The 26,319-nt window shown below is 39.2% G+C and overlaps 1 protein-coding gene across 4 annotated transcripts in view; it reads left to right on the plus strand.

The window, feature by feature from the left end:
• Nucleotides 1–26,319, plus strand: part of lpp (LIM domain containing preferred translocation partner in lipoma) — a 212,197-nt gene that overhangs the window by 113,784 nt on the left and 72,094 nt on the right. For all 4 annotated transcript variants that reach the window (XM_022199643.2, XM_051947252.1, XM_051947253.1 and 1 more), the window contains one exon: nt 2,732–2,854. In XM_022199643.2, the coding sequence (XP_022055335.2) occupies nt 2,732–2,854 (123 nt within the window). The remainder of the gene's footprint in view (nt 1–2,731; nt 2,855–26,319) is intronic.

Raw genomic sequence — 26,319 nt, forward strand, 5'->3', positions numbered from 1 at the left:
AAGTCTCTGCTATTGATGTGTGTCTTTCAAAAGGATTGTCTGAGGTCAAGGTGAAACATGAACTTAGAAACTGTAATCCAAAGTTTAAAAACTGTGCAGAGAAAAAGCAGGAGAGAATATCTCCGAACAGCACAGAGCCAGAATTGCTCGTCATTGATGATGATTGAGAGAAGCTAGTTAAAGTAATGGCACCCTTTCAGCTTGAGCTGTTTCCCCTTCCTCACTATTCTATGAAGATGATCCAACATGGGACTCTTCGGTCTGCAAAGTAGCACGAATAGCTTCAATGGGCACACCACTGAGTGTTACTAAGACTAAGTTGGATGTGGCATTATTGCATTTTTTAAAAAATATATTTCTATTGTATGGTGGAATTGTAGTTCAGTAGCATCGGTGTCAGAAAGTAGTTGCTCTCGTGATAATATTCACATTTCCATGTGGCCATGGTAAAATTTACAATAAAATTTTAAATTGTGCAGAGACATAATTCATGGCAAGAGTATAAAACATTTCTAAAGCTCTGAATATTTCCAGGAGCACAGCAGCCTCACTAAAGCCCTTTTCAGACCTAGAATGTGTACCATTGCAGTTTTATCAGTTTGCTAAAGTGATGGCGTTCTGTCATTCAGATATGGGTCACTTTTACATAAGTGTTCTTCATGGCTTCATTCAGATAATCCTACTAGCCACAGTACACCTGCAATATTTGCCATTCACATGTCATGATAGACAGAATCTGAACTAATAGCAAGCTGTCTAAATTGTCCAAATATATCAAAGCCTCTTTTATTGACAATGGCCTTAGCCCTGAAAAGTCCGTCCATCTAACTACTGCTGTACTAACAATACAATAAAAATATCTGGCCGCTATGTAATAAACAATTTAACTGCAGCTCAGAAAATGTGACTCTGTGTGAAAGCTCACCTGTCTAATGTGAAGAAAGGTTTATAGTGTGACTGCTGTTAGATCTAGATAGAGCCTGTCTCTATGTCAGAGATTAAATAAACTCAGAGAACAGTCTCCAACAAACAGCTGGAAGCAACGAAATGAACTTCTGGACTGCCTTGGCAATGTCATACCTGAAGACGACAGTCACTACGAAGATAATATTAATAAATGGCCTTTATATTGCACTATTCTTGACAGTGTTAGAAAATGTTTCATGGAAACTTAAAATGAAACCAGACTAAGCAGATAAATGGGAATATGACAAAGGACCACGAGACCAGAGGAAGTACATGAAGAAGATCAAATAAATATGAAGATAAAAGTGTAATAGAACAAATACAATGCAGTTGTCCCTCGTCTATCGCGGGGGTTGCGTTCCAGACTGCCCCCCTGTGATAGACAAAATTTTCGTACAAATATCGCACAACACCGCAGAGTAACACTGTGCGCAGCAAAAAGTGGTCTATGTGAAATGGACAAGGCCAGATGCTGAACGCTGCTACACACAGGAGACAGAGGAGACTGATGCTGCAGTCGCTGAGCCAATCAGAGCCCAGTGCTTTTAATATGTTTTAATTATTATTTTTTATATATATGTATTGCATTGTTTTAAATGTTTTAGGCTAGAAAATGCTTATTTTACCGCAGAAGTCATTCAAATAATGTAGCGATCGCAGAGCCGATCGATATGATTGCTCCAATGCACCATGGGAGATCGGGGTGTTCGGGGTTTAAATGTCATTATTGTGGTTTATGTTAGTGTTCCAGTGTTATTAGTGTTTGTGTTTTATTGTATTTTTGGGGTTTAGTCAGCCTAGTTCGTTTGGTAAAGTGTTATGTCGTCAGGATGTTTGATGACTTCCTGCCACATTTTCTGAAGTGTTGCTTTCTCTGTGTCAAAATAAAAGCATCTAGTTACAGAGCGTATACAAGGCAGATGTCCTTTCTCCAGCGTCATCATTCAGTGCTGCTTACTACAATAATACATATTCTAAAATACCTATTTTCCCCAAAATTATGCAATTGCAAAATCTGTGACACAGTGAGACCACGGAAAGTGAACCATGTGATGGCGAGGGATCACTGTATAATAAAAATTTAAAGGTAACCAATCCTGCTACAAGGACTGCCAAGTTATCCAGCAGAACTCCTTCATGGTAGAGTTGGAAGCCAGTCTGTTGAATCCATATGCCAAACAATTTACCAAACAAAATTTTTGATAGCAGGAAAAAAAATATTCTGTGATTTGATGAGTCAAAAATGTGTGTCATTCAGCAAAACTTGAAGCACTGAATCTGGCAAACACGAAATTTCACCTGCTAACATCATCTTTGTGGTGCAGCATGGTGGTGGCAACATCATGCTATGGAGGCTCTTCTTAGCAGCACAGACAAGGAGGTTAGCATTGAGTGGTCTTCCTTCAGGCCTGGCTTTGTCTGCATTATTTTGTGCATATGAGGTTTCATTTTTTTTATTTTAAAAAGGCCACATTATGCTTTTTCAGTTTTTCCCTTTGCTTCAATGTGATATATATATTGCTGTTTCTGGTGTGCAAGATTATTTAGCTCAAACTCCACACCATATACACTGCAAAAATGTAACAATTAGCTTTAATTATACATGTATATTGCAAAAGAAAAATCACTTTGTCATTGTGGGTTACTCAGAGCAGACGAGTGGGCAATAATGTCGGTTTTATCTGTTTACAAACAAATGTACAATACAGTAAAATGTGCACAAAGTGAGGGTCTGAACGCTGTCTGTATGGGATGTTTCTCTCAGACGAAAGGACCAGAGAAAACCCTGGAAGAGAGACGCTCCAGCCTGGATGCAGAGATCGACTCCCTCACCAGCATCTTGGCAGACTTGGAGAGCAGCTCGCCTTACAAGCCACGAACCACACAAGTATGTCACCAGCACAACTTCACACCTGTGCACAGAAATACAATGTACCCTGACATTCAGTAGTGGAAAGTGACCAAGTAATCCCTAAGTATAACTGTAAGGCACCTCTGCTACAATTTAAAGACTAAACACTGCACTTTTCCCCTCTAATATGCTACTGTGACGGCTGCAGCGTATGTTTGCATTTCAGATTAAAGGAGCAGTCAACCAGTTTTACACAACATTTTGCTAAAAAATACTTGCATGCAGACAGCTTTCACATCATTGTATTAATACTTTTACTTAAATACAGCCTCGGTGATTGTCTTCCACCCCTGCTGACATTCAGTAACAACTCTGGAAGATGATGCTTAGCTTTCCAACATACACCGCAGTACAGAAATTTGTAACAGGCGAGAACATGTAAAAAAGCACAGAATGAAGTGTCTTAAGCCACCCAATGATTTTGTTCATTATGTTTCTGCAGGAAACAGACCCATATGTTGCATCTTTTTTTGAAAAATGCAGTAATGACAAAATGAGTCTTGACCTATATCATTAGTTGATATTAAACGATATTAAGAGCAACTCCAAAAAGTCAAAGCCTTGGGCAGTTCACTAAATTGTTTGACACACAATAAATGTAGGACAAGCGGATAAAAAAACCTTAACCAATTGTGTTTGGAGTAGGCAGGCTCAGTGGGGTTTGTAACACCACGCAGATCATATCTCTAGTGAGATATTCGAGCAAAAATGTAATACCTGAAAGGGCTCTGAGGGCTCCATGTGAAGCGGAGATGTGGCTGTGTTGAAGTTAAGAGAAACCTACAAGGTCTATTCTGTAGATTATTTACTGTGTAGTTAGCCTGTCCACACGCTGTTTGCTTTATTTATTTATTACAGGACGCGTACCTCAGACTGAGCAGGGTTAAGATGATAAATTATTGACGGAGGTCTTCATTTAGTCACAAATGAGGGTCTGTGCCCTCATACAACAGGTACATCTTTAAGTCCGCTGACCTTTTGTGTGAGTGAATATCTACATGCAGTAGGAGAGTTAAAGCGTGACCCGCTACCGTTCTGGAAAATCACACATTACAAAGCCGGGTTTACAAGTTGCCTGAGAAGCACGGTATTTTGGGGGAAGTGTGCAGTGTGGCAAAGACAGACAAAAGACCGCTGGTTGCAAGTGCTGACGTCCTTTGGTTTAGTGACTCCTGGGTCTCTGGTTAGAGGGAGGAAAATGGCTGTACTACACACAAAGTTAAAATTATTGCACCACACAGGGGAAACATAGAGGATACAGAGAGAAAGGAAGTGTACACTGTGGTTCTGAAATGATACGCACTGAAGGCAATAAGTAAAATACGGCTTGATGATTTCTAGTATGCTTAGTGTTGTGGCGAACAAGTGTGTTCATGTGTGCTGATGTTGAATGGAAAACTGCAATAACATGAAATTATGTGCTCATAAAATATGATGAGATGCCCTTCAGACAATGCTCACTCTTTTGTTCAGTACAGAAAAAGTAATACAGGGTTGACCCACAATCTGCATAGATCAGGGCCTCACACAGCATTTAATGTTTCTGCTTCTCTGTTTTGACTCTCAATGCAGTAACAGCACCGAGTCACTGCACAGAAACCTTCTAACCTATGTGACAATGTGCCACTAATATTTGAGAGTTAATTCTGGACTTTGGTCAAATTTTCATCTGAATATAGTGCAAGTTATAACAATATTTGGCAGAAGGAAATGCAAATTTATGTGCATTTCTTTCTTTTATCGTTACTAGAATCTTAGAAAGTGGCATCAAGATAAATAACTTAGGACCCTACAGTAATTAACCTGCTCCAATAGAAGATGTTGTAATCATAAGAACTTCAGTTAAACCTAAAAGGAATACCAACAATGTGAATGGAAATGTGGCATTTTCTGTTTGGGCCCATGAGGAGACAGTGACCCTCCTTATATTAACACATTTGTATTTAATGTAACACTTTAATCTCAGAATATTTCCACCACATTTATGTCTTTCTACTGGAGCTTCAGCTGATGATTGAACTGGGACATTACAAAGCAAAAATTTTGTTTTTCATTCTCTGGTCAATAGATATTGATTTATATTGTGACCAGTGGAAATAAAACTTCTTAAATACATATTTAAGTGTTTATGTTATTTCACTTATTTTTGATAGATAGACCTTTTTAAACATAAACATTCATAAAACTCATCATTTTTCCCCTTGATATAAGATCTTTTGGTGATATTTTTCTTTTTTTTCTCTTTGCTGTATTTTTGCAAATATTTTCACGTAAAAATTTAAACGTGCATAAAAAGCAGTGGATGAAAACATTTTTTAGTTGTTTGGCTCATCGCCTACATCTGGTGGAGGGATGGAAATAGTTTGAGGTTTTGGGAAATGTGCTTATTGGCTTTTAGAGTGAGGATGGAAACATCAACTACTGAGATTGAAGGCACTAACGCTGATTGTTTTATTCTCTGTGATATTAAGGAACAATCAGTGATAATCAGCAAAAGTGACCGTGCCTCTCAATTTAAAGCAACCTGTTTTTGATCCCTTTTCCATCTGCCAGCCTGATAAAACAGTGTGTCTCCATTCACCAGATGTCTGCTTTGCTGTGGCTGCTGGTGTTAATTCATCTGGTTGCATTGTGTTCTGGCTGTCTGAGTTCTGCTGCTGCTTCTTTCCACCCAAAGTGTGAATCCTGGGTCCATGAACCACATGCGACCTCGAATCCTTTTCTCTCTCTCTTATTTTTACACACCAAGTCTAATTTTGCTGGACTGGCTCATGACTCTGTGACCTGAAATTCACAGTTGACTTCAATTTTTTTTAACTATTAATTTTTTTTTATTACTACTAACCTTGTCTTAACAAATATGGAACAAAAATAATTTCTCTACAAGGGGGCTCCCTGCCTGGTGCCCCATCATCAAATTTCCTCTGATTTAGGCTACACTGAGATTAAAAAGTGTGTGATTATTTACATTTATAATGGCATCAATCACAGAAAAGAGTTTAATTTCCTTGATTATTTATTTTACAAAAATTTAAAAGACAAAACAACAATGAGCATCAGTATGGAACATTTTTTACCAAGTGCCCACAGGTGTTGCTGGTACTGAAAAAATGGCGACTCTACATACTATAGATCATTTTCTAATTACATTTTTTATTTGGTACAGTTGTTGGTTGAAGCTGAGTCAGTCAAGGCTTCTCAGTTGTGCCAAGGAGAGCAGAATTCGAGTTGATTTGATTTTTTTTCTACAGAATATGCTTTATTCTTTGCAAATTTTTGATGAAATATCACAGTGTTAAGTGCGTTATTCTCCCAATGGAACCACATGTCACAGATGATTACTTCAATGACCGCTGGATTGTTGAAATTCTGTTTTTACTCTTACTGGCTCTGGTAAATGGTGTCATTTTGGCCTTTTTTTTCTTACGATCACATTCCTGATCACAATCTGCTGGATTTTGGAGTTTGTAGAGTTAAAAGTAGAGAAAACAAAATAAAACAAAAATGTTTTTTGTTGTTCCTGTGTGCTGTGTGTGTAGCTGTACAGTATAAAATATATATCCTCTATGTACTGTTAGCTGTCAGTGTTACAAAGTCATGAATTTTAACGCTGTGTGTTGCGAACACAATGTGGAAGTATCTACTTCTATTTTCTTTCTTAACAACACACACAAGTATTTGTATTACATTTATTACTGTACTGTACTAACGGTGTACAGGAGCCTGCACATACACATGGAACATAAGGACACAAACACTTCCTTGAGATTTGGATCTTCACCAGCTGCCATGTGTTTTTTTTTTTTCTTTTTTTGCCCTAAATAAAATATAGTATGAGTGCATACCTTTGTTGGGGAAAAACATGTGCAGTATATATTAGAGCAGGAGTCTGAAAGCTTTTGTCAACATGACTAGAAAAATCGATGTGCACCTGTACAGCTCTGGGAGAGTCCGGCTTCTGGATGTCGTACTCACTAATGTATGGCTGTCGTGATGGCTCTACCTGTCAGGGTCAAAGTCGCTGCACGTTTATTTTTATCATGACCTGCTGCAAGCTTTTCAGGGTTGTGGGTGAGAAGCCACACCACCTGTGTCTTAGCAGAGTGCACATTCATGCTCTGACATGCATTAATCATGATATGGTATGTATCAGACATTTTGTTGACTTAACCCTGCTTTTCCAACATCTCTGGGCTATCACAATGCCCTTTGCTGCTTCTGTGTCCCCTCTCCCTGAGCTTTTTGCATTTAGAAAAGAGTTTGCTTTCTATTTGATTGTTTATTTTCCAGTGTAACAAACACACATGCTGTCCTCAGCTGATGCTGATTCTAGCTGATTAACTCAGATTGACCTTTTGCCCTACCCAGCTGCTCCTGTCAGTCATGCTCGGGCTCTTTCAATGCATTATCGTACAGCATAACACTGGTCTGTGTGTGTAATGGGCCAGGTTTCATACTCCAGTATTGGCACAACTGCTACACAGTAATCTTCCGCTTGTACAAGCAAAGAATAGCGAGTTCCCCTGATTTACAGCTCTCTGCGTGCAAGCTATCACAGAGCCAGCTCTCCAGAATCAATAGGCCACCCTGTGTTCTCCTTTTGGAGCTTCTGGGAGAGGAATCTTCCCTCCCGACATTAAATTTGGAATCAGCGCAGGGACCTTATGTGTGCTCGCCTCCCAGATGAAATTGAAATGGACGTTGCTGCTCATTCATAAAAATCTAAGTAGCGTTCCTGCAAACATTCAGCCGGCACTGATGCTTCACAGACATCAAAACAATTTTGTTTGCTTTAGTTGGTATTCTCTGTGGCATAACAGTGGGTAATGAAATGTGATCATTATATAATTCCCATTTGTTCTCTCTCCAGTTCCATCTTAGATGCCATTTGTTATTTGACACAGTTAAATAAGTTTGTGTTACAGTTTGTTTGCTTTATCCTGCGACAGCAGAAATTAAGCTGAACCTGATAATAATGTTTATGTATCCACTGTGTTAGAAGTTTCTGTTGCTGGTGATAGCAGATATGAATCAATGTTACACTGAATTTGATGAATGTTATTTTCATTTGCAATCATTCTCACCACAAAGGTGGACAGGTTTGTCTCTTTAAAGGTAATTCAGTTGAATTTATTTATTAAAAAATGGAGTCAAAATCAGAAATTGCACAACATATTTGCTCTCATAAGCCATTGTATGGCACAATTTGAAATCTAATGCTCAGTAAAAAAGCTCAGCCATAAATTCTACTTTTACCAAACTTCAACATTTTCTCTTTTTTTTCTTTTGACATTATCAAAAGAATGATGATTCGTCTTTGTTTATTAGTGAGGTCATAGTAGCTGGTGGTGGTGTGCTACAATGCATTACATTTCAAAGTGTTCAAAATATTTTTATATTCCTTAATTTTGCTGTGTAAAGTGGTTTTAGAAAGTTACAAAATCTTTCACACACAGCCTCCTCCTTTTTTCCTAAGTTTTGCCTGGCTGACCATAAAACCTTCATTCTGTTTGGTGTCAGACATCCACTTTTTAAAAACAAACAGTTTCATGTAAAGATGGATGTAGTGAGATGTTTCATCACCTGTTCGTTAAGCCAGTTTGAGTCCAGAGCTGAAATTTATGGATGGTGTCATCTTTTCTTTTTGGAGGCAGGACCCTCAAAGTTGGGCTAGTCTTTTCTCATTCACAAGTATACAACGGCCCACTGGGGTCCAAGTATTGTGAATTTTAAAAATGAACTCAAGTCCAAGAGAGCCTATGTGTTTCCCTTTGCAGATATCTGCTTATGACCAACAGTTTGTGACTAAAGCTGCTATGCTGCAAGGACAGTAGTCCACATGTGAAAAAAATCTACCTGGAGGAATTCTTATATAACCAATATATCACAAGCCAGTACTAACTTATTCGATAGTGTTAGCTACTTTAGCTGCACTGTGCTAACGGAGCGAGTATAGTAAGAACAAACATTTTGCGTGACAGCATCCTGTAAAGACTTTTAGTGTCAATCCTGAATCACAGACTACTAAACAATCACTATTTATTCTCTAAACAGAAGCGAGTCAGGCAGTTTCAGGAGCAATGTTGATCACAGCAACTCAGCAGACCTCAAAGCCTTCTATAAGCATTCAAACCTCATTAAAAGAATAATAATTTGCTAAATGACCTCCAGGACACTTTTTAGAGGGCCTAAATTTAGCGACTGAATGTGAATCAGACAGCATTTTGTGGTCATTGTTGGCATTGCAGCTTCATGTTGGCTTAATCCTCCAGCTTAAGTAGCTGCTGCTCGTTTGAAACCCCTTTCTAATATTTAATAAATCTTTTTGTTTGCATGGCGATTGGAGGAAGCACAAGAGATGCTAAACCCTTCAAGTGTGCTGCACTGCAATCTGAGCCCAACCAGCCCTACTAATGTGCAGCGTAGGCCTGTCTAAGCACATCAGATCTGTTGTGGGGGAGCTAACAAGGAGGCCCAGATGAGTGTCAAAACAGTGTGCTCATCAAGCACCAGAGCAGAGCCGCTGCTTTGGTGGAGGCTACAGAAGCTTCTGCCGTGACCTCTAATTCACACTGACCTGTGGTGCATTTCTAGTAATCAAATGAATCAGCACCTCCTACTGAGATTCTGCAACATCTACTTTTGTATAATGTCAAAACAAAACTGAATATCAGGACTTTTTTTGTGCTCTCAGTATGTACCTTGACATAACACATAAATGCAGCCTGGGTGACGGTAGAGGAAATATATAATTAGACGTCAGCATGTAAGTCTATTTAAATCCACATATCTTTACAACCTGATTCATTTGGTGTGTCTTGGAGTGTCTGTTCGTATTAGCCTTCTTCATGGACAGAGATTTGGCCAACTGCTGGTGGCTGCAAATTAGCAGTGTCACATATATATAGAAAGTGTCATACCTAAAACCAAAAGACAAATAATTTGCTTTGCTTTTTTCTATTTAACTATGACAGAAACTAAAATGGACAATATTCTACAAGCATGCAGTGTTTTTTTAGAGCAGGACAGTATACACAATGCTGATGTACTTTACTAGTTTTCCCTGTATGACCAATTAAATAACCTTTTTTTTCCACATTAGGCAGTGACATTTTTGTCCCAATTAAACTGTAATGCGCTTCCCCTGTTTAAGCTGCTCCTCATTCTGATCTGATTCAGTCTGTTGTGATAAGATTTAAGTTGAAATTTAAAAGCTCTCCCTGTCTAATTCACCCACCCACCGTGAAACAATAATGTGCAGTGGAATGAATAAAATATTGAAAGCCCAGGCCCGCTAAATGGCATACACTTATGTCCACTGTAAACTTCCCCGCGTTGCATTAAGAGGTGTGTGTGTGTGTGTGTGTGTGTGTGTGTGTGTGTGTGTGTGTGTGTGTGTGTGTGTGTGTGTGTGTGTGTGTGTGTGTGTGTGTGTGTGTGTGTGTGTGTGTGTGTGTGTGTGTGTGTGTGTGTGTGTGTGTGGGGCTCTAGCTAAAGTCACCGCTTTCCAGCTTGATCCAAAGAGGGAGGTACTCTGCTGTCACTGGGCTGCCTTCTGGCAGTGCTGGAACTTCTGGGAACGAGAACATGCAACTCACTTACAGTCGACATTCCACCACAATTAAAAGCCAGTCAGCGCTGTGCACTGAAGTTGCCTCTTTGTTTGTAACCACGCAGTGTTGGTGCTGTCAACAAGGATGACTTCAACTGCTGATCACTGTTCAGTTATTTATTTTATTTTTGGCAGGTTAGTTATATAGAACTTCATCGTCCTACTGTAGTGTTGAACAGGGAAATTAGAGACTAAAACCATTTTTTTCTGTCAGTCTGTTAATGTGTTTGTTTCTGTTGTGTAGTTGGGTATCATGGCGTGATGGTTTATGAGGACGGACCTGCATTTGGAGCCTGAAGTGGCCCTTTGCAAAAAAACATTTTCTCGCTCATGTTTGTTTTTGACTTGATCAAAAGAGATATTTTGCTCATAATAAGGGATGTAGAACACATTACACGCGATGTTGTACTGAACATTGAACTCATTGGTGGTTTTTGTCTCTGGACAGTATGGAACATGACCAGTACAAACTGACATGGAATAATAATTACAACTTTCCTGAGTAAACTCAAGACTTCTCTCCATTCTTCTCTTGTATATGGTCAAAGTTTTGTTTGTTTCTTCCTCTTAAACCACTGGTTTTGTTTCCAGCTTCTTCTACTACTGCTAAATTACAGCCATGTGCAACATTGCTTATGCTGCTCATTTCATTTTCTCCAAAACCATTCATAAAAACATGCTTCATTCACATTTTCTTTACTTAATGTTTTAAGAAATTACCTAAAAACAGGTTTACAATGTATTTCCATTCCCCTAATAGGCCAGTAACATTTTTTGCCGCTTTGCAAAAGAAGTACAAAAATATAAAATTCTGCGCTATAATTAATTTTCCACTGACTCATTTTAGCATGTCAGTGCTTTAGAAAATTCTAAGTTAAATCGTAGAATTGTAATTTTACATAATCTAGTTGCATGATTTTATATGAACCAAAATTCAAAAAGACCTGCTGAAGTGGAATGCAGAGCCATGCTTATTTGTGTTTATTTGGAAATATTCACTCTATTTCTTCAGATATCTCTATTACAGAGAGAGTTTTTGATTACGGTAGAATTTGTATCATGCTTCATCTGTTTGTCTCATGGTGTACGAAACACCAAAGGGAAGGATACTGTCACCTCTCCACAGCGTCGCATCGGTCTGTTTGTATTTTTACTCTGTGTCAAATCTCCTGATGTCTGTGTAATAAGTTGTCATGTCCATACAAAACAGATGGGCATTATTGAAGTCTGCTGACAGTTCAGCTGAAGCCAAGTGCTTGAAATGCTGCTGAGATGGATCCTACCACATGAGTGCCCTAAGGAAGCCTCACTTCACGCTGTGCCAGTCAAGCCATGCCGTGACACTCCCATCTCTCAACAGGCAGAGCATTGCAGCTGGCACTCGCTGTCACAACATGGCAGAATGATAGGCCCTCGCTGCATGCTCCCAAGTCTCCCACTGATCATGGCGTCTGCTGAACGATCGCAGAAAATGTAGTCTGTAGACCACCCTGATGGGATCTCAGCTCCCTGAGAGTGTGATAGGGGTGGTGACCTTTCTCCAGCTTCCCTCAGACTCTGGAGGCATCTGAAGGGAGAGCCTCAGCATTTCCCTTCTTACTTTGCCTGGATCCAGACCTTTGAATCTATCCACTCCACCGCTGATTCCTGTAGCATGACACAGCAGTTTCTTGATTAAAGAAACAGTCGGTCCAATGATCCCTGTGGGACTAATGATTATCCTGTCAGGACTAATGTCTTTGTCGTGCTGCTGACATTAGATTTAGGCAGCTACGTTGGTCTCACTGATTGGTTAGAGACAAATCCCCTTTACCACAGAACTATGTTAGAGTGGAAGCAATGTGAACCTGAAAATGAATTGACAGTTCTGTCTGACATTAGCCAAAGTCTACAATCCGTTCAGGTGCCTTTCATGTATTGCACCCTTACGTCCATTTAGCACAGGGCTAGTATGACCTAAGGACTTTGGGATTTGAAAATAACCCGAACACGTCTGTGTTTCATGTGGTGCATTCACATGGGATAAGGAAAGTCTGTTCTCGAATGTACTGACATCATCCACAGATAAATTAAAAGTTAGATGCCACATAATAACTGTTGAGCTTGTTGAAAAGGCAAAATGATCTTTACCACTTGCTGGCAGACATGTCATCCATCTAATGATCCTTTGAGATTTTGCTCTTCTGATGGATTTGAGCTTCATGTAAACGGGTCTCCATGCTGTGTAGCGATATGAGCCGACCAACTTTGCACCAAAAATGTTCCAGACTTTCATTTTTAATTGCCAAGGCAGCCTTCATAGTTCTAGAGTGGGGAAGAGGCAGAAGAAAGGTGCAGAGAAAACAAAAGAGTATCAGACTTGACATGAGATTAAGATTATGGATGACCTCTGCAATTACTGCAAATTACTGGAGGTCCCTAGGTTCCACTAGTCCCATGTGAGGAGGCTGTAGTCTGTGAGGTGTGCAGAACTGAAATCATACATGGATCAACACGGAATTGTTACGTCCATATTCATGTCTGGTATAATGATTGTTAAAATGTAAGATGCAAGGCATCAGCAAGTGATTTCATTCAATCAGCAAGGACTAAAACAAGCCTCTGTGGACTTCTCTGGGAGCTGACTGGATACAATGCATGCCAAATATTTGCAACGTCCCTGGTTCAGTTGTAGCCAAGGACCTGGGTTGCATGTTCTATCTCTCTTTCACCCCATATTTTCTGCCTACTTCTTAACTTTCAGCTGTCTAATATTAGCAGAATGTGCCAATAAAGCCTCCCTGGTGTAAACAGAATGAATGGATCATGACATTAAACTGTAATCAACAGGTAGAAATACCTGAAATGCCAAACAAAAATGACAAAGTCAGTCCATTGATCTGGTTAAAGATTGAAATGGAACAAAAATTGTCAATGACCTGTGAGCTAATGGCTATTATATATGAAGGGTAGGAACTAGTCAGCTCAACATTTGAACTTCTTTGTGTCCTGCCCAAATTAAATAAAGAAAATACAGTTGGGTTTTTTTACAACTTTTTTGTCATCTCTTTAGCATTTAACAGAAATAAATAATCAACATACTTGTACTGACCTAGAATATGGGAAATGTTCGTTTTATTCTGTATTTAATTTGGTGTGTTTGATTCTCTGACTTCTCAGTCTTTTCAAACTGACATCTTGCAAAATGTGTTTATTATTGTTATTATTTACAATAATAATAACTTTGTTGTACTGCACAATTCATACAGAAAGTACAAATCAAAGAAGTTTACATTAAAAAATGAATTAATTAAAATTAAAAAAATATGGAACATGAGACAAGAAAATACAAAAGTCCATGATAAAAGCATTATCTGTCTGATACTATTACATTACATGAAACTACATAAAACTATATAAACACAAGTTCTATGGGTTCATTTGATTCACTGATACTTAGATGCTCTGACCTCCTCTGGAAGACTGTTCAAGTTTGGTCACTTTCTTGCTGAGAGTTAGGCGAGAAGGTTGATCCCTGTCCTGTGTTTATACACAAATATATAAAGCCACAGCTAGAAACTGGTTAGTTTAGATTAACACATGGACTGGAACAGAGAGCTCTGTTTAAATTGATGTACGAGCACCTCTCAAGCTCACTAATTAATACCTATTACCTCTTTTTGTAGTCCAAATGGAGAGGTAAATAGACTGTAGCCTTTAGAATCAACACACACACTGTGATCAATCATTGTATCAAGGCAAGAAGGCAAACATTTTTTTTTTCTTAGCCTCTCCCTTGTTTGTGATATCAGAGGCAGCTACAGACAAGGGGCTTTTGGGAGGTCATTACAACCAAGATTTAATAAATCACTTTAAAATATCGCTTTTTGAAAATATTCAACCGATGCATTTGGAGTGAGCTGCGCAATATGCTGTTGACCAGGGCTCTCATCCAAGTCTGATTCTTGTAAAATTTGCATCTTTATAAATGTCTGCATGATTTTAAATGAGGTTTTCTTACTTCTCTTTAAACAGTCTTTCTGGGGTTTCACTTCATGTCTCTATAGTTAGCTTTCTCTATATATACACAAAGATAAGCCACAACATTAAAACCGCTGACAGATGATGTGAATGGAATTGATCATCCTGTTTCAAAGCAGTGTTTTGCTGGGAAACCTCATCTCGTCACGATCATTTGCATGTTACTTTGACGCACAACACCCACCTAAATATTGTTTCAGAACAATCACACCGTTGCAACAGCACGCAAAAGCAGCAGTGCAGTCCACCACAAAGCCAAATCAGCTCAGGAACAGCTCAAAGAAACATGACAAACTATAAAGGCATTGAACCAGCATCCAGACTCTTCAAATTCCATTTTAATTGAGCATCTGTGGAATGTGCTTGGTTAATCCCGATTCACAGAAGTCCCACCCTGCATCTTCCATACCTGAAAGGATCCACTGCGAACGTCCTGGTACCAGACACCACAGGACAATCCCAGAGGTCCAGTGTCCATGTCCTGATTGGTTAGTGCGGTTTTTGGCAACACAAAGGGAACCCACACGATATTAGATAGATGGTTTTACTGCTGTAGCTGATCAGTGAAAGTGTACAGTGACGTATGATTAGTAATCAGAGGTTCTAATTCAGTGCACTTTGAGGAAGAATAATCTTATTGTAGCTGTACTGAGTTACAAAAAGTCTACCTTAAATATGCATGAGCCACTTAAATTTTTCTACTGATAATTTGATGGACTGATTTCCCTGTCCTGTACGTCACGTGGGCAGCTGGAGACATTGCAGTATGTTTGCTATGACGTTTCATATTTTCAGTGACACTTTATAGTCTTGTCTTGTATACTCATGTTGTTGTTCTACTATAATGGCCAGAATGTTGTAACGGTCACAACAGTGAGATGCTCTGTTTTGAACTTCTCTTCATGTGGAATAAATTTTAGTAAACCAGGAACACCTGATGCAAAAAAAAAAAAAACTTCCAATAAGCAAAGTCACAAATGCAGCAACTTGATTTCCACAACAGAATGAAAGAAAAATAAGGACAACTGGGGCGATCGGCTGGATCTCCACCGACAGGAATGTTGAATGGCTGAGGGGGCGGAGCCTACAGGGGGCATGGCTACAGGGTGACCAGGAAAGGTTCAGTGTTGAGAGCTCAGAGCCGCCTGCAGTCGGTGTTCACTTAAAACCTGCCTTAGTTTAAAATGTATTTATCTTGTTAATGTCTAAATGGTGTTTTTTGAATGCAAGCAGAAATTTCATAGCTACTTATGTCTGCCTTAAAACTGCAATTTACTAATGACCGTATAAAATAACATTGATGCAGATCTCTTCAGAACTGATTTCTGTTTGGAAAATGGACCTAGTTGTACGGTGTTTGAGCAGAGTTGTAGGTGAGCTGGTGTGCTGAGCTGCAGTGAGCGATAAGGGATGAGTCAAAGTACGGTGTAGTTACATCTAAGCCTTTTTAAGTTTGAAAGAGATTTTTTCATGCAAAAAAAACTTCTGAATATTAAATATATATATATATATATATATATATATATATATATATATATATATGCCATTTGGAGAAGACACCCATCAAACCTGAGACAAAAGTTGCAAAAGTTCTGTTACACTCGGTTTCATGATCTTTAGAGACGTTTACATGTCGGAATGAAAAATTCCATTAAATAAACTGAAAGTTCTACCTTATAGGCAGGTGTCCTTAATTCAAATTTTTTTCTCCGGTGAAGTTGTATCAAGATGGAAGTCAAAGGAGTTGAGATATCTGCTCTCCTTTGTGTTGAACATCAGCCAGATGACCGTCCACAGAGTCGCGGAGAGGCTAAAGAATGGTGAAGATCTTTCAGGTCTTCACCGTTCTTGAAAGATCACTGAAAGATCTTCACCATTCTTGAGCCTCTCCGCGACTCTGTGGACGGTCATCCGGCTGATGTTCAGCTGCTTGGCTCTGTCAGACTTGTTGTGGCCAGCATGAAGGAGAGCAGATATCTCAACTCTTTTGACTTCCATCTTGATACAACTTCACCGGAGGAAAAAAACTGTATTAAGGACACCTGCCAAAAAGGTAGAACTTTCAGTTTATTTAATGGAATTTTTCACTCTGACATGTAAACGTCTCTAAAGATCATGAAACCGAGTAACAGAACTTTTGCAAAGCCCGGTATGTGTGTGTGTATATATATATATATATATATATATATATATATATATATATATATATATATATACACACACGTGGACAAAATTGTTGGTACCCCTCAGTTAAAGAAGGAAAAACCCACAATTCTCACTGAAATCACTTGAAACTCACAAAAGTAACAATAAATAAAAATTTATTGAAAATTAAATAATCAAAATCAGCCATCACTTTTGAATTGTTGATTAACATAATTATTTAAAAAAACAAACTAATGAAATAGGGCTGGACAAAAATGATGGTACCCATAACTTAATATTTTGTTGCACAACCTTTTGAGGCAATCACTGCAATTAAACGATTTCTGTATTTGTCAATGAGCGTTCTGCAGCTGTCAACAGGTATTTTGGCCCACTCCTCATGAGCAAACAGCTCCAGTTGTCTCAGGTTTGATGGGTGTCTTCTCCAAATGGCATGTTTCAGCTCCTTCCACATATGTTCAATGGGATTCAGCTCTGGGCTCATAGAAGGCCACTTTAGAATAGTCCAACGCTTTTCTCTCAGCCATTCTTGGGTGTTTTTGGCTGTGTGTTTTGGATCGTTGTCCTGTTGGAAGACTCATGACCTGCGACTGAGACCAAGCTTTCTGACACTAGGCAGCACATTTCTCTCCAGAATGCCTTGATAGTCTTCAGATTTCATCGGACCTTGCACACTTTCAAGACACCCTGTGCCAGATGCAGCAAAGCAGCCCCAAAACATTACTGAGCCTCCTCCATGTTTCACCGTAGGGACAGTGTTCTTTTCTTGGTATGCTTGGTTTTTGAGTCGATGAACATAGAGTTGATGTGCCTTACCAAAAAGCTCCAGTTTGGTCTCATCTGTCCAAAGGACATTCTCCCAGAAGCTTTGTGGCTTGTCAACATGCATTTTTGCAAATTCCAGTCTGGCTTTTTTATGAGTTTTTTTCAGCAGTGGTGTCCTCCTTGGTCGTCTCCCATGAAGTCCACTTTGGCTCAAACAACGACGAATGGTGCGATCTGACACTGATGTACCTTGGCCTTGGAGTTCACCTTTAATTTCTTTGGAGGTTGCTCTGGGCTCTTTGGATACAATTCGAACAATCCGTCTCTTCAATTTGTCATCAATTTTCCTCTTGCGGCCACGTCCAGGGAGGTTGGCTACTGTCCCGTGGGTCTTGAACTTCTGAATAATATGAGCCACTGTTGTCACAGGAACTTCAAGCTGTTTAGAGATGGTCTTATAGCCTTTACCTTTAAGATGTTTGTCTATCATTTTTTTTCGGATGTCCTGGGACAATTCTCTCCTTCGCTTTCTGTTGTCCATGTTCAGTGTGGTACGCACCTTTTCACCAAACAGCAGGGTGACTACTTGTCTCCCTTTAAATAGGCAGACTGACTGATTATGAGTTTGGAAACACCTGTGATGTCAATTAAATGACACACCTGAGTTAATCATGTCACTCTGGTCAAATAGTTTTCAATCTTTTATAGAGGTACCATCATTTTTGTCCAGGCCTGTTTCATTAGTTTGTTTTTTTAAATAATTATGTTAATCAACAATTCAAAAGTAATGGCTGTTTTTGATGATTTAATTTTCAATAAATTTGTATTTATTTTTACTTTTGTGAGTTTCAAGTGATTTCAGTGAGAATTGTGGGTTTTTCCTTCTTTAACTGAGGGGTACCAACAATTTTGTCCACGTGTGTATGTATCTTAGATTTGCAGAGATGACTTTTTGGGATTTAAATCAACAGCCACAGAAGAACTTAAACATTTCAGTCACCAGTGCAGACTTGTGGTTCCCAGTGAACACAAAGGTCAGTTATGAACGGTCAGCTGCTGCTGTTGCTGCTCTTTAGGGCAAGTTCAAACTAAACAGATGTGGACTTTGCACGAATACAATTCAAGCTGTGAGAAAAATTGTTATGTTCTCTTCAGCGGTTGACACCTCAGGAATATTGGCTTCGGTTGTTTCCAGCTTCTGCTGCTGTCGCTGGCATGACACTGCTATGTGTGCTAGCCAGCCTCTGTTATTCCTTATAAAAGGTCAAGGCCGTAGGCAGCTTTCTTTTTTCTTTTTTTTTTTCTTTTTTTGCAATGGATATTTGGCTCTTCAGGGCTCTGGGGCCAAGAGTATGTGATTATGTGTGTTTCTGCAGCTTATCCCCACCAGCTGAACGGACTGCATCGAGATGACACTCCAGCACTGTAATTACAGGGCTTGGCGGTGTTTAACTTTTCCCTCTCAGTTTGTTTTCTATGCTGCAATTCTCTTGATTGCTTTGTTGCTGCATGGAGCAGAGATGTTGCCACAGCGCCAGTGGCACCCATTGACCTTAAGGTCAATCTGGCAGCAGGTTCTGAGTTTTGACAGGGGCAGCCAACTGTGGAGAGAGGAGCATACCTTCAGGCGCTCAGTGTGTTCTGTCAATGTTCGTTAGTCAAATAAACTGCATAGTATCACCCCTTTGTCTTTTATTAACAGGGTGAACCAATGACAAATTTAGTTTGAGCCAGGAAGCCGTGACAGTCAGTGTAACCTGCCTCTTTACATCATAAAGTCCTCGTAACAGTGCTAAAAGGCTTATCGTCAACTGCTGTCATTGCATATTATCCGTCTTCCTGATAACATGTGCGAGCTTACAGTGCACACCAAGCTTCTAAGAGAACAGTTGCCGTCTCTGTGATTGATGACATGGACACACTGTAAGCGAATGACGTTTTTCAACAGTGCAGTATTTCACCTCCTGAAGCACGAGGGGTCAGAAGTGCATGAAAAGCTAATTACAGAGATGAGTCAGAGATGTGTGGTGAGAGACTGGCCTGTAGTACTACAGGAGGTGAATGAAACAATTAGTTTCTGCTGTGTGAGAGCTACAAAACACAGAGTTCACTCTTTTGTAAAGATAGCCTGCAGAAGTGCCGCAATCGGTGGTTCTCGGGGACCTTTTTTTTCACACAGTAGCCCCGAAAATGATTTTTTAGTTGCATCAGTGAGTAATACGCCCTACTTTGTATGATGTTGTTACATCATCCCAGAAATATTACATACTTTTTTCCCCTGAAACCCAGTTTTTTAAGGGATTACATAACTGTGAATTTGAAACATGGACTTAATGTTCAACTACATCGTCTTCAGTTTGTCTTGGTGTTAAAATCGAAGAATCTACTTGTCATATACTGTACATATTACAGCTACCTGCCTCTCTGCTTCTCTGTCTGCATTTTAAGTGGGTCTGTACTTGTTGTATAGTTTAGACTGAAAGTATAACTGTCCTTGACAAAAAACAGAAGGATCGCCTTACCTTTAAGTCTAAGGAATAATAGTGTTTTTCTGAATTCATTCTTTATATTGAGAAAGTAAGATTATTGATGCTGTGTGGGACAATGGTAGGGTATATGGGTTACTGTGGTTCTGTCTCTTTTAATTATCCAAGGAAAAAAGAACCTAAACATGCTGAACATAAGTGTATTCTATGCATATGGAGCTGTATAATTTAGAAGCATCAGTAATGTTTACAATTATGGCTTCCTGCAATTAAATGAATATGATTAAATAGAATTTTGATGTTTAAAGTTCTCTACTCATAGAAAAATCATGTAGATAAAACCAGTGGGTTTCAACTGATGTAAATGTGACACTTATTTCACTCTTTTCAAGCTGACTTTAGTTGTGACACCTTTCTAGCTGCTGCAGTGCAGTAACTAAGTGGAAACTAGAGGCTTCTCTGTGCACAGCTGCCGATGTAGTGTCTGTTGTAGCTGGCATACGAGGCAATTAGGGAACTGTGAATTGATTCAGTTTGGACTGTTCTCTCTTTATTTATATTCTGCCTCTAAGAGATGCACTGAATTGAATGCACTACCTAAACGTGAAAGTACGATAAAAAAATTTGACTCCTAAGTCAATTGTTGCACATTATGCTGTTATTAATAAAACTAGTTTATGAGCTTACTTTTTTGTGATATTGCAGTTTTTTTAAAGGATATTCCATCAGTACTACTCAAGTTATTATTTGCCAATAGAACTTGGTCATTAAAATAAGTGGGTGGAAATGTATTTAAAGATAGCTGTTATTTTGCCCTGTAAGCGTACTGTACTGTAAATATAATATGACACTGTCTTATTAGTATTATTATGAATAGTCCTTTTTTGTTTAGTACAGTTTCTCAAAAGACAGTATATGACTGTAGTTACTATCACAGTATAATTAGTCATAGAGGCTGTATTTCAGGATAATGAATGTGATATGAATGTGATAAAGAACACATATTCCACTGCATATAGGCGTGGGTGGAAACATTTTGGAAATATTCCATTGTGATGGCGAGGGTTGTCGTGCCGCAATAACTCAAGAACCAAAAAAAGGAATCGGATACGCAGAGCAAAAAGTTCGCTATATGTGTGGAACACACGTTATCTGCAAACAAAGAGATAGTCCAAAACAGCTGGAAGTCTCGGCGTGTCCCAGAGACATTATTTAATCATACATAATGTGCCTTATCTGGAACTATTTTAGGAAAAGAATTGATACCCTTAATTTCATAACTGTACGAGACTGTCGGATGGTTGAATGTGACTATTGTGCCTTATTGCACCGAGACAAGATGAGTCAAAGGGAGGGAAAGATCAGTGAATGCCTCAGTGTTGACTGGGAATTCTTCCACGGTCACCGTGTTAGTGCTGAAATGGACAGATGCAAGTGGATGGCAGAGCCAACATCTGAGAGCAGCCGTGTTGTATGAATAAGAAACAGGAAAAAGTTGAGAGAAAAATATCCAAGGTCTTAGATGAGTCTGAAAAGATGCAGAACTTCTTCCTCTTCAGGGGTTTTCCCCGAGCTTGCTGAAAAAAAAAAATCCCCCACCCTCGTGGTTTGAAATGCAAAGTTAACAGTTTTACTCACCCCCCAACCCCAAGGCTTGTATAGTCTCTCCTAATCTTTTTTAATGTGTCAAAAGGCTTTCTTGAGAGTCTCTGTGAAATTTCACACTTAAGTTGTTTGCAAAGTCAGTCTGAATTATGGTGTAGAGTGAGGGTTAACTTCTCTGAAGGGGTTAGGGAAAACTTTTTGTATGTGTTTGTGTTTGGAACTGGTGCTGGAGACACAGCAAGCATTCAAACTGATGCTGCATGTATGTCTGGACTTCTAGATGTGAAACTGCTTGACTCAGGCGAGTATGATCATACAAATAGACTTGAGAGAGTCAGTGGCTACGTAATCTACTTTTAGATGTGAGTGTATGGAAGTGTTTTTATCAGTGCTAAGTCAATATTGTCTTTTAGCAGTGAGGATTATGTTGATATGATCACATGTTTTTACTAATTGTATTATTTACATTAATCTAGTAAACCTAACAAAAGCACACTTAATGCTAATAATGTCTACAGGGCAAACAGTGGCAGATTTTCAATATAATTTTTTGTACTGTAATGTAATTTTAAACAACACATGGAGGTGTCTTGAGGAGCTGAACAATTAATCAAAATATTATGGAAACCACAATATGTCCAAGTGCAATAATAACAACACACTGTGAGGTGTTGTGGTGCTACAGCAGTGCTCTGGTCTACAGAAAATCATTTGTATTCTCCAGACATAAGGGAACATGCTTGTTTGGTATTAGACTGCAGCAAACATGTTTTTTTTCTTCAGGTGAATCAAAATGCGAAATCACTATTCCCTCTCAGATCAGGGCTCATCTGTCTATCCATCCATCCATCCATTCTCTATACACCGCTTTATCCTCACTAGGGTCGCGGTGGGGCTGGAGCCTATCCCAGCTGACTCGGGCGAAGGCAGGGGACACCCTGGACAGGTCGCCAGTCTGTCACAGGGCTACATATACAGACAGACAATCACACTCACATTCACACCTACAGGCAATTTAGAGTAATCAGTTAAATTTAGCTTATTTTTTGGACTGTGGGAGGAAGCCGGAGTGCCCGGAGAAAACCCACGCATACACAGGGAGAACATGCAAACTCCATGCAGAAAGATCACGGGAAAGACGGGAAACGAACCAGGGATCTTCTTGCTGCAAGGCGAAAGTGCTAACCACTACTCCACTGTGCAGCCTACTATCTATATATGTGTGTGTGTGTGTGTGTGTGTGTGTGTGTGTGTGTGTGTGTGTGTGTGTGTGTGTGTGTGTGTGTGTGTGTGTGTGTGTGTGTGTGTGTGTGTGTGTGTGTGTGTGTGTGTGTGTATTAGTCATCCTTGTTTTCTTCAATTTCTTGTTCATTTTAATGCTTGCTAAACTAAATGTATATTGTCTGAAGAATACAATGAACACAACAAAAAATGCAGCTGATTACATAATACTTTATGTCCTATTTGTCATAAGCAGCACTGCTCATGCAGTGGCCTGGAATGGTTTCCTGCTTACATTCAAGGTGTAGCACAACTCAGAAGTTGCCTTCTCTCACATAATGCCTAAAACAAAAGAATTTTATGACGCCACAAAGGAAGCCTGGAGAAGCCTACAAACCAGACTGTCTGCCCCTACAGTAAAACATGGGGGTGGATCAGTGACCATCTGGGGTTGTTCCAGTATGGGTGGAACAGGGCAAATGAACCAGGTCATGTGCAGGTCTACTCTTGAAAACAGTCTTCTTCCATCGGCTGGAAAACTCTTTCCTGCCTCGAATGACTGGGTTTTCTAACAAGACAGTGCACCTTGCCACACAGCAAGGGGCGTTGTCTCTGGAGAACCAGAACATTGGAACCATGCCTTGGCCTGCTCAATCACCAGATCTAAATCCAACTGAAAACCTGTGGAAAATCATCAAATGCAAAATGGAGAACCACAAGTGCAAAAACAAAGTAAATTTGTTTGAATTTGTAGAAACAGGAATTGACTGCTGTGACAGCAGAACATTGTCAGAAGCCGATGGAGAGCATGCCAAAATGCATGGCTGTTGTCATCAAAAACAATGGTTATGCAATCAAATACTACTCCTATGCGTATCATGGGACTGAAACAGACAGAAAAGAAAACATGGAATGCCTAAAAGCTCTGTTTTTGGCAGTACAATGTCATAGCTATTGATGGCAGAACTTAAGTGATTTTGGTTATTATCAAGAAAACCGTGGAAAATGGCTAGAGATCATTTCCTAAATTAAACTCTTATGAGCTATTGTTTTTGTTGTTTGCATTATATTTGTCCAAAGAATTATACCTTTAATTGTACTAAGCATTAAAATGAACAAGAAATTGAAAAACAAGGGTGGTCAAAATAATTTTTTCCGTGACTGTATATACTGCTCTTACCCAGACAATTTCATGTTTTCCATGAAAACTCATACTTTCATTCACATGCTAACATAATTGCACAAGGGTTTTCTAATCATCAGTTAGTCTTTCAACACCATTAGCTAACACAATGTAGCATTAGAACACAGGAATGATGGTTGCTGGAAATGTTCCTCTGTACCCCTATGTAGATGTTTCATTAAAAATCAGCTGTTTCCAGCTAGAATAGTCATTTTCCACATTTACAGTGTCTAGACTGTATTTCTGATGAATTTAATGTCATCATTGAAACAAACTGCTTTTCTTTCAAAAATAAGGACATTTCTAAGTGAAGCCAAACTCACATTGATATTTCTGTAGTAACACGATGGCATTGTGGTTTAATAGCGTACAGTATTTTGAGGTATAGGAAAGAATTCTATTAAAAATGCAGTGACTTGATATGTAGTTGTAAAAAGGAAAACAGAAACATGTCAAAATTTTCCCGTTAAGACTTTGAAAGCTTCCGGGACTTGAAGGATCTGCTGACTGGTCTTGGTGTTGGATGCCACAGCTCACCTTCAGAGGTCTTAAAGAGTTCCAAACTTTGGACCTGTTTTTAGCCTCAAGTGAAGGACTGTTACATTATTTGGCAATGATCGTTACAATGTTCTGGCATGGCGGTGTACACCAATCAGCCACGACATCAAAACCACTGATGGGTAAAGTGAATTAATATTGGTCATCTCCTCAGAGTGAGAAATGTTGCCTTCTTCCTTTCATGTTGATGTTACTTTGACACGTACCGCCCACCTAAACACTAGTCAAGCAATGGCAGCAGCCTCCAGAAAGACAGTGCGCCCTTCCACACTGCTACAACTGCTTAGGAACAGCTCAAAGAGGAGCCCATGGCGTTGACATGTCCTCCAAACTCCCCAGATACCAATCCGATGAAGCACCAAAACAAGCCCAATCCACAGAGGAGCCATCCTGCCACCCACTAAAACCACAGAACTCCCCCAGTGGTCCTGTGTTCATGGTTCAACGGGTCATAGCTGCTCTGGCGCCACAAACAAACAGTATTAAGTTGGAGGTTTTGACGTCGTGGCTGATCAGTATATGTTACAATAAATGCCAGTTTACACAAGAATGTCTCAGCTCTCCTAATTGATGCAGTATCCTGTAGTTTTATTAATTTTTACTTAAAATAGATATTTAAATGCTGCCAATAATAGCACATATAATTAACATTACAAATTTTTTTAACTGTCTCTATTAATCTCTTCACTTAGTGGCCCTGATATTATCTCTGACCGCCCTCATTAACATTGACAGGTCAAACACATTCAGTAACTAAAGAGGGAGTGCAGCTAATATAAAAGTCTCTTCCCCTGCGCAGACATTTTTGTTCAGATTTTCTGCATTTGATTAGTTTCATCACCCTCAGAAAGGGGTGAATCCATTCTCTTAATGTAATTTGTGGAAAACGTACCATGACAGTGTAATTATTTTGAGGGGGCCAATTTGCATTTCCAGTGCTCTGCAAACTAAATGTTACTGTAGGTTCTAAGGCCTTAAAGATAAATTAATAATCTGCAATATTTAAAACCCATGAAACATTTAAATTAAGTAATTTCACTTCCTGAAGGGCATAGTGGAGATGTTTCCATACATATGCAGACAGACACACTTTTTAAATAAACATCAGCGCTAATCACTGAAACAGAAATCAGAGTGAGAGCAGAAAATATTTTCTGGAGCTTTTAATGGCTCCTTAGGGGCTCCCCTCTGACTTAGATTAGATGGGATTTAGACAAAGTTGATGCATTTACCAAAACTTGGAATTCTTTTTATCTCAGTACATTATGAGGATCACAGTACTGTATACTTTTTTTCCTTGATTGAATTACAACATAAGTGTTTTTTTATTCAGCTTAAACAAGGATTTAGGAGGGAGTGTAGCAGAGAAGGAAAACATTGCTATTTGTGACATTTCTGTGCAGCAGGCTTTGATCAACTTTGAAGGGAAATCGATTGGAAATGCTGCTCTGCCCCATTTTAGAAGACATCTCATCAAACCGAGTTGCAAAGGGTCTAAAGACTACAAGTGTTCATTTTTGTTCCCCTAGTGCTGCAAATTTAGTAATTGACTCTGATTTTTGGCTTCAGGCAGTAACCTAATAAGGCCATCCAAGGTTAATGATAGACCCTTTTTAGACTGGCTGCACGTCTGACACCGATATGTAGTGGTGGTGAAAAACAATTATTACTTACATGAGAGACACTCGGGGCAGAAGTCCCTGACATCTGAGTGAAACGTTGTTATTCTGTCTGTTAATAGCTGCTGTATTTTGTTATAGTGTGGCCTGTGCATCAGTTGTAGCCATCGGACATTAGATCAAAACAGCACAGACATTCAGACAGC

Source organism: Acanthochromis polyacanthus, chromosome 4 (assembly GCF_021347895.1).
Source record: "Acanthochromis polyacanthus isolate Apoly-LR-REF ecotype Palm Island chromosome 4, KAUST_Apoly_ChrSc, whole genome shotgun sequence".
Lineage (NCBI taxonomy): Eukaryota > Metazoa > Chordata > Actinopteri > Pomacentridae > Acanthochromis > Acanthochromis polyacanthus.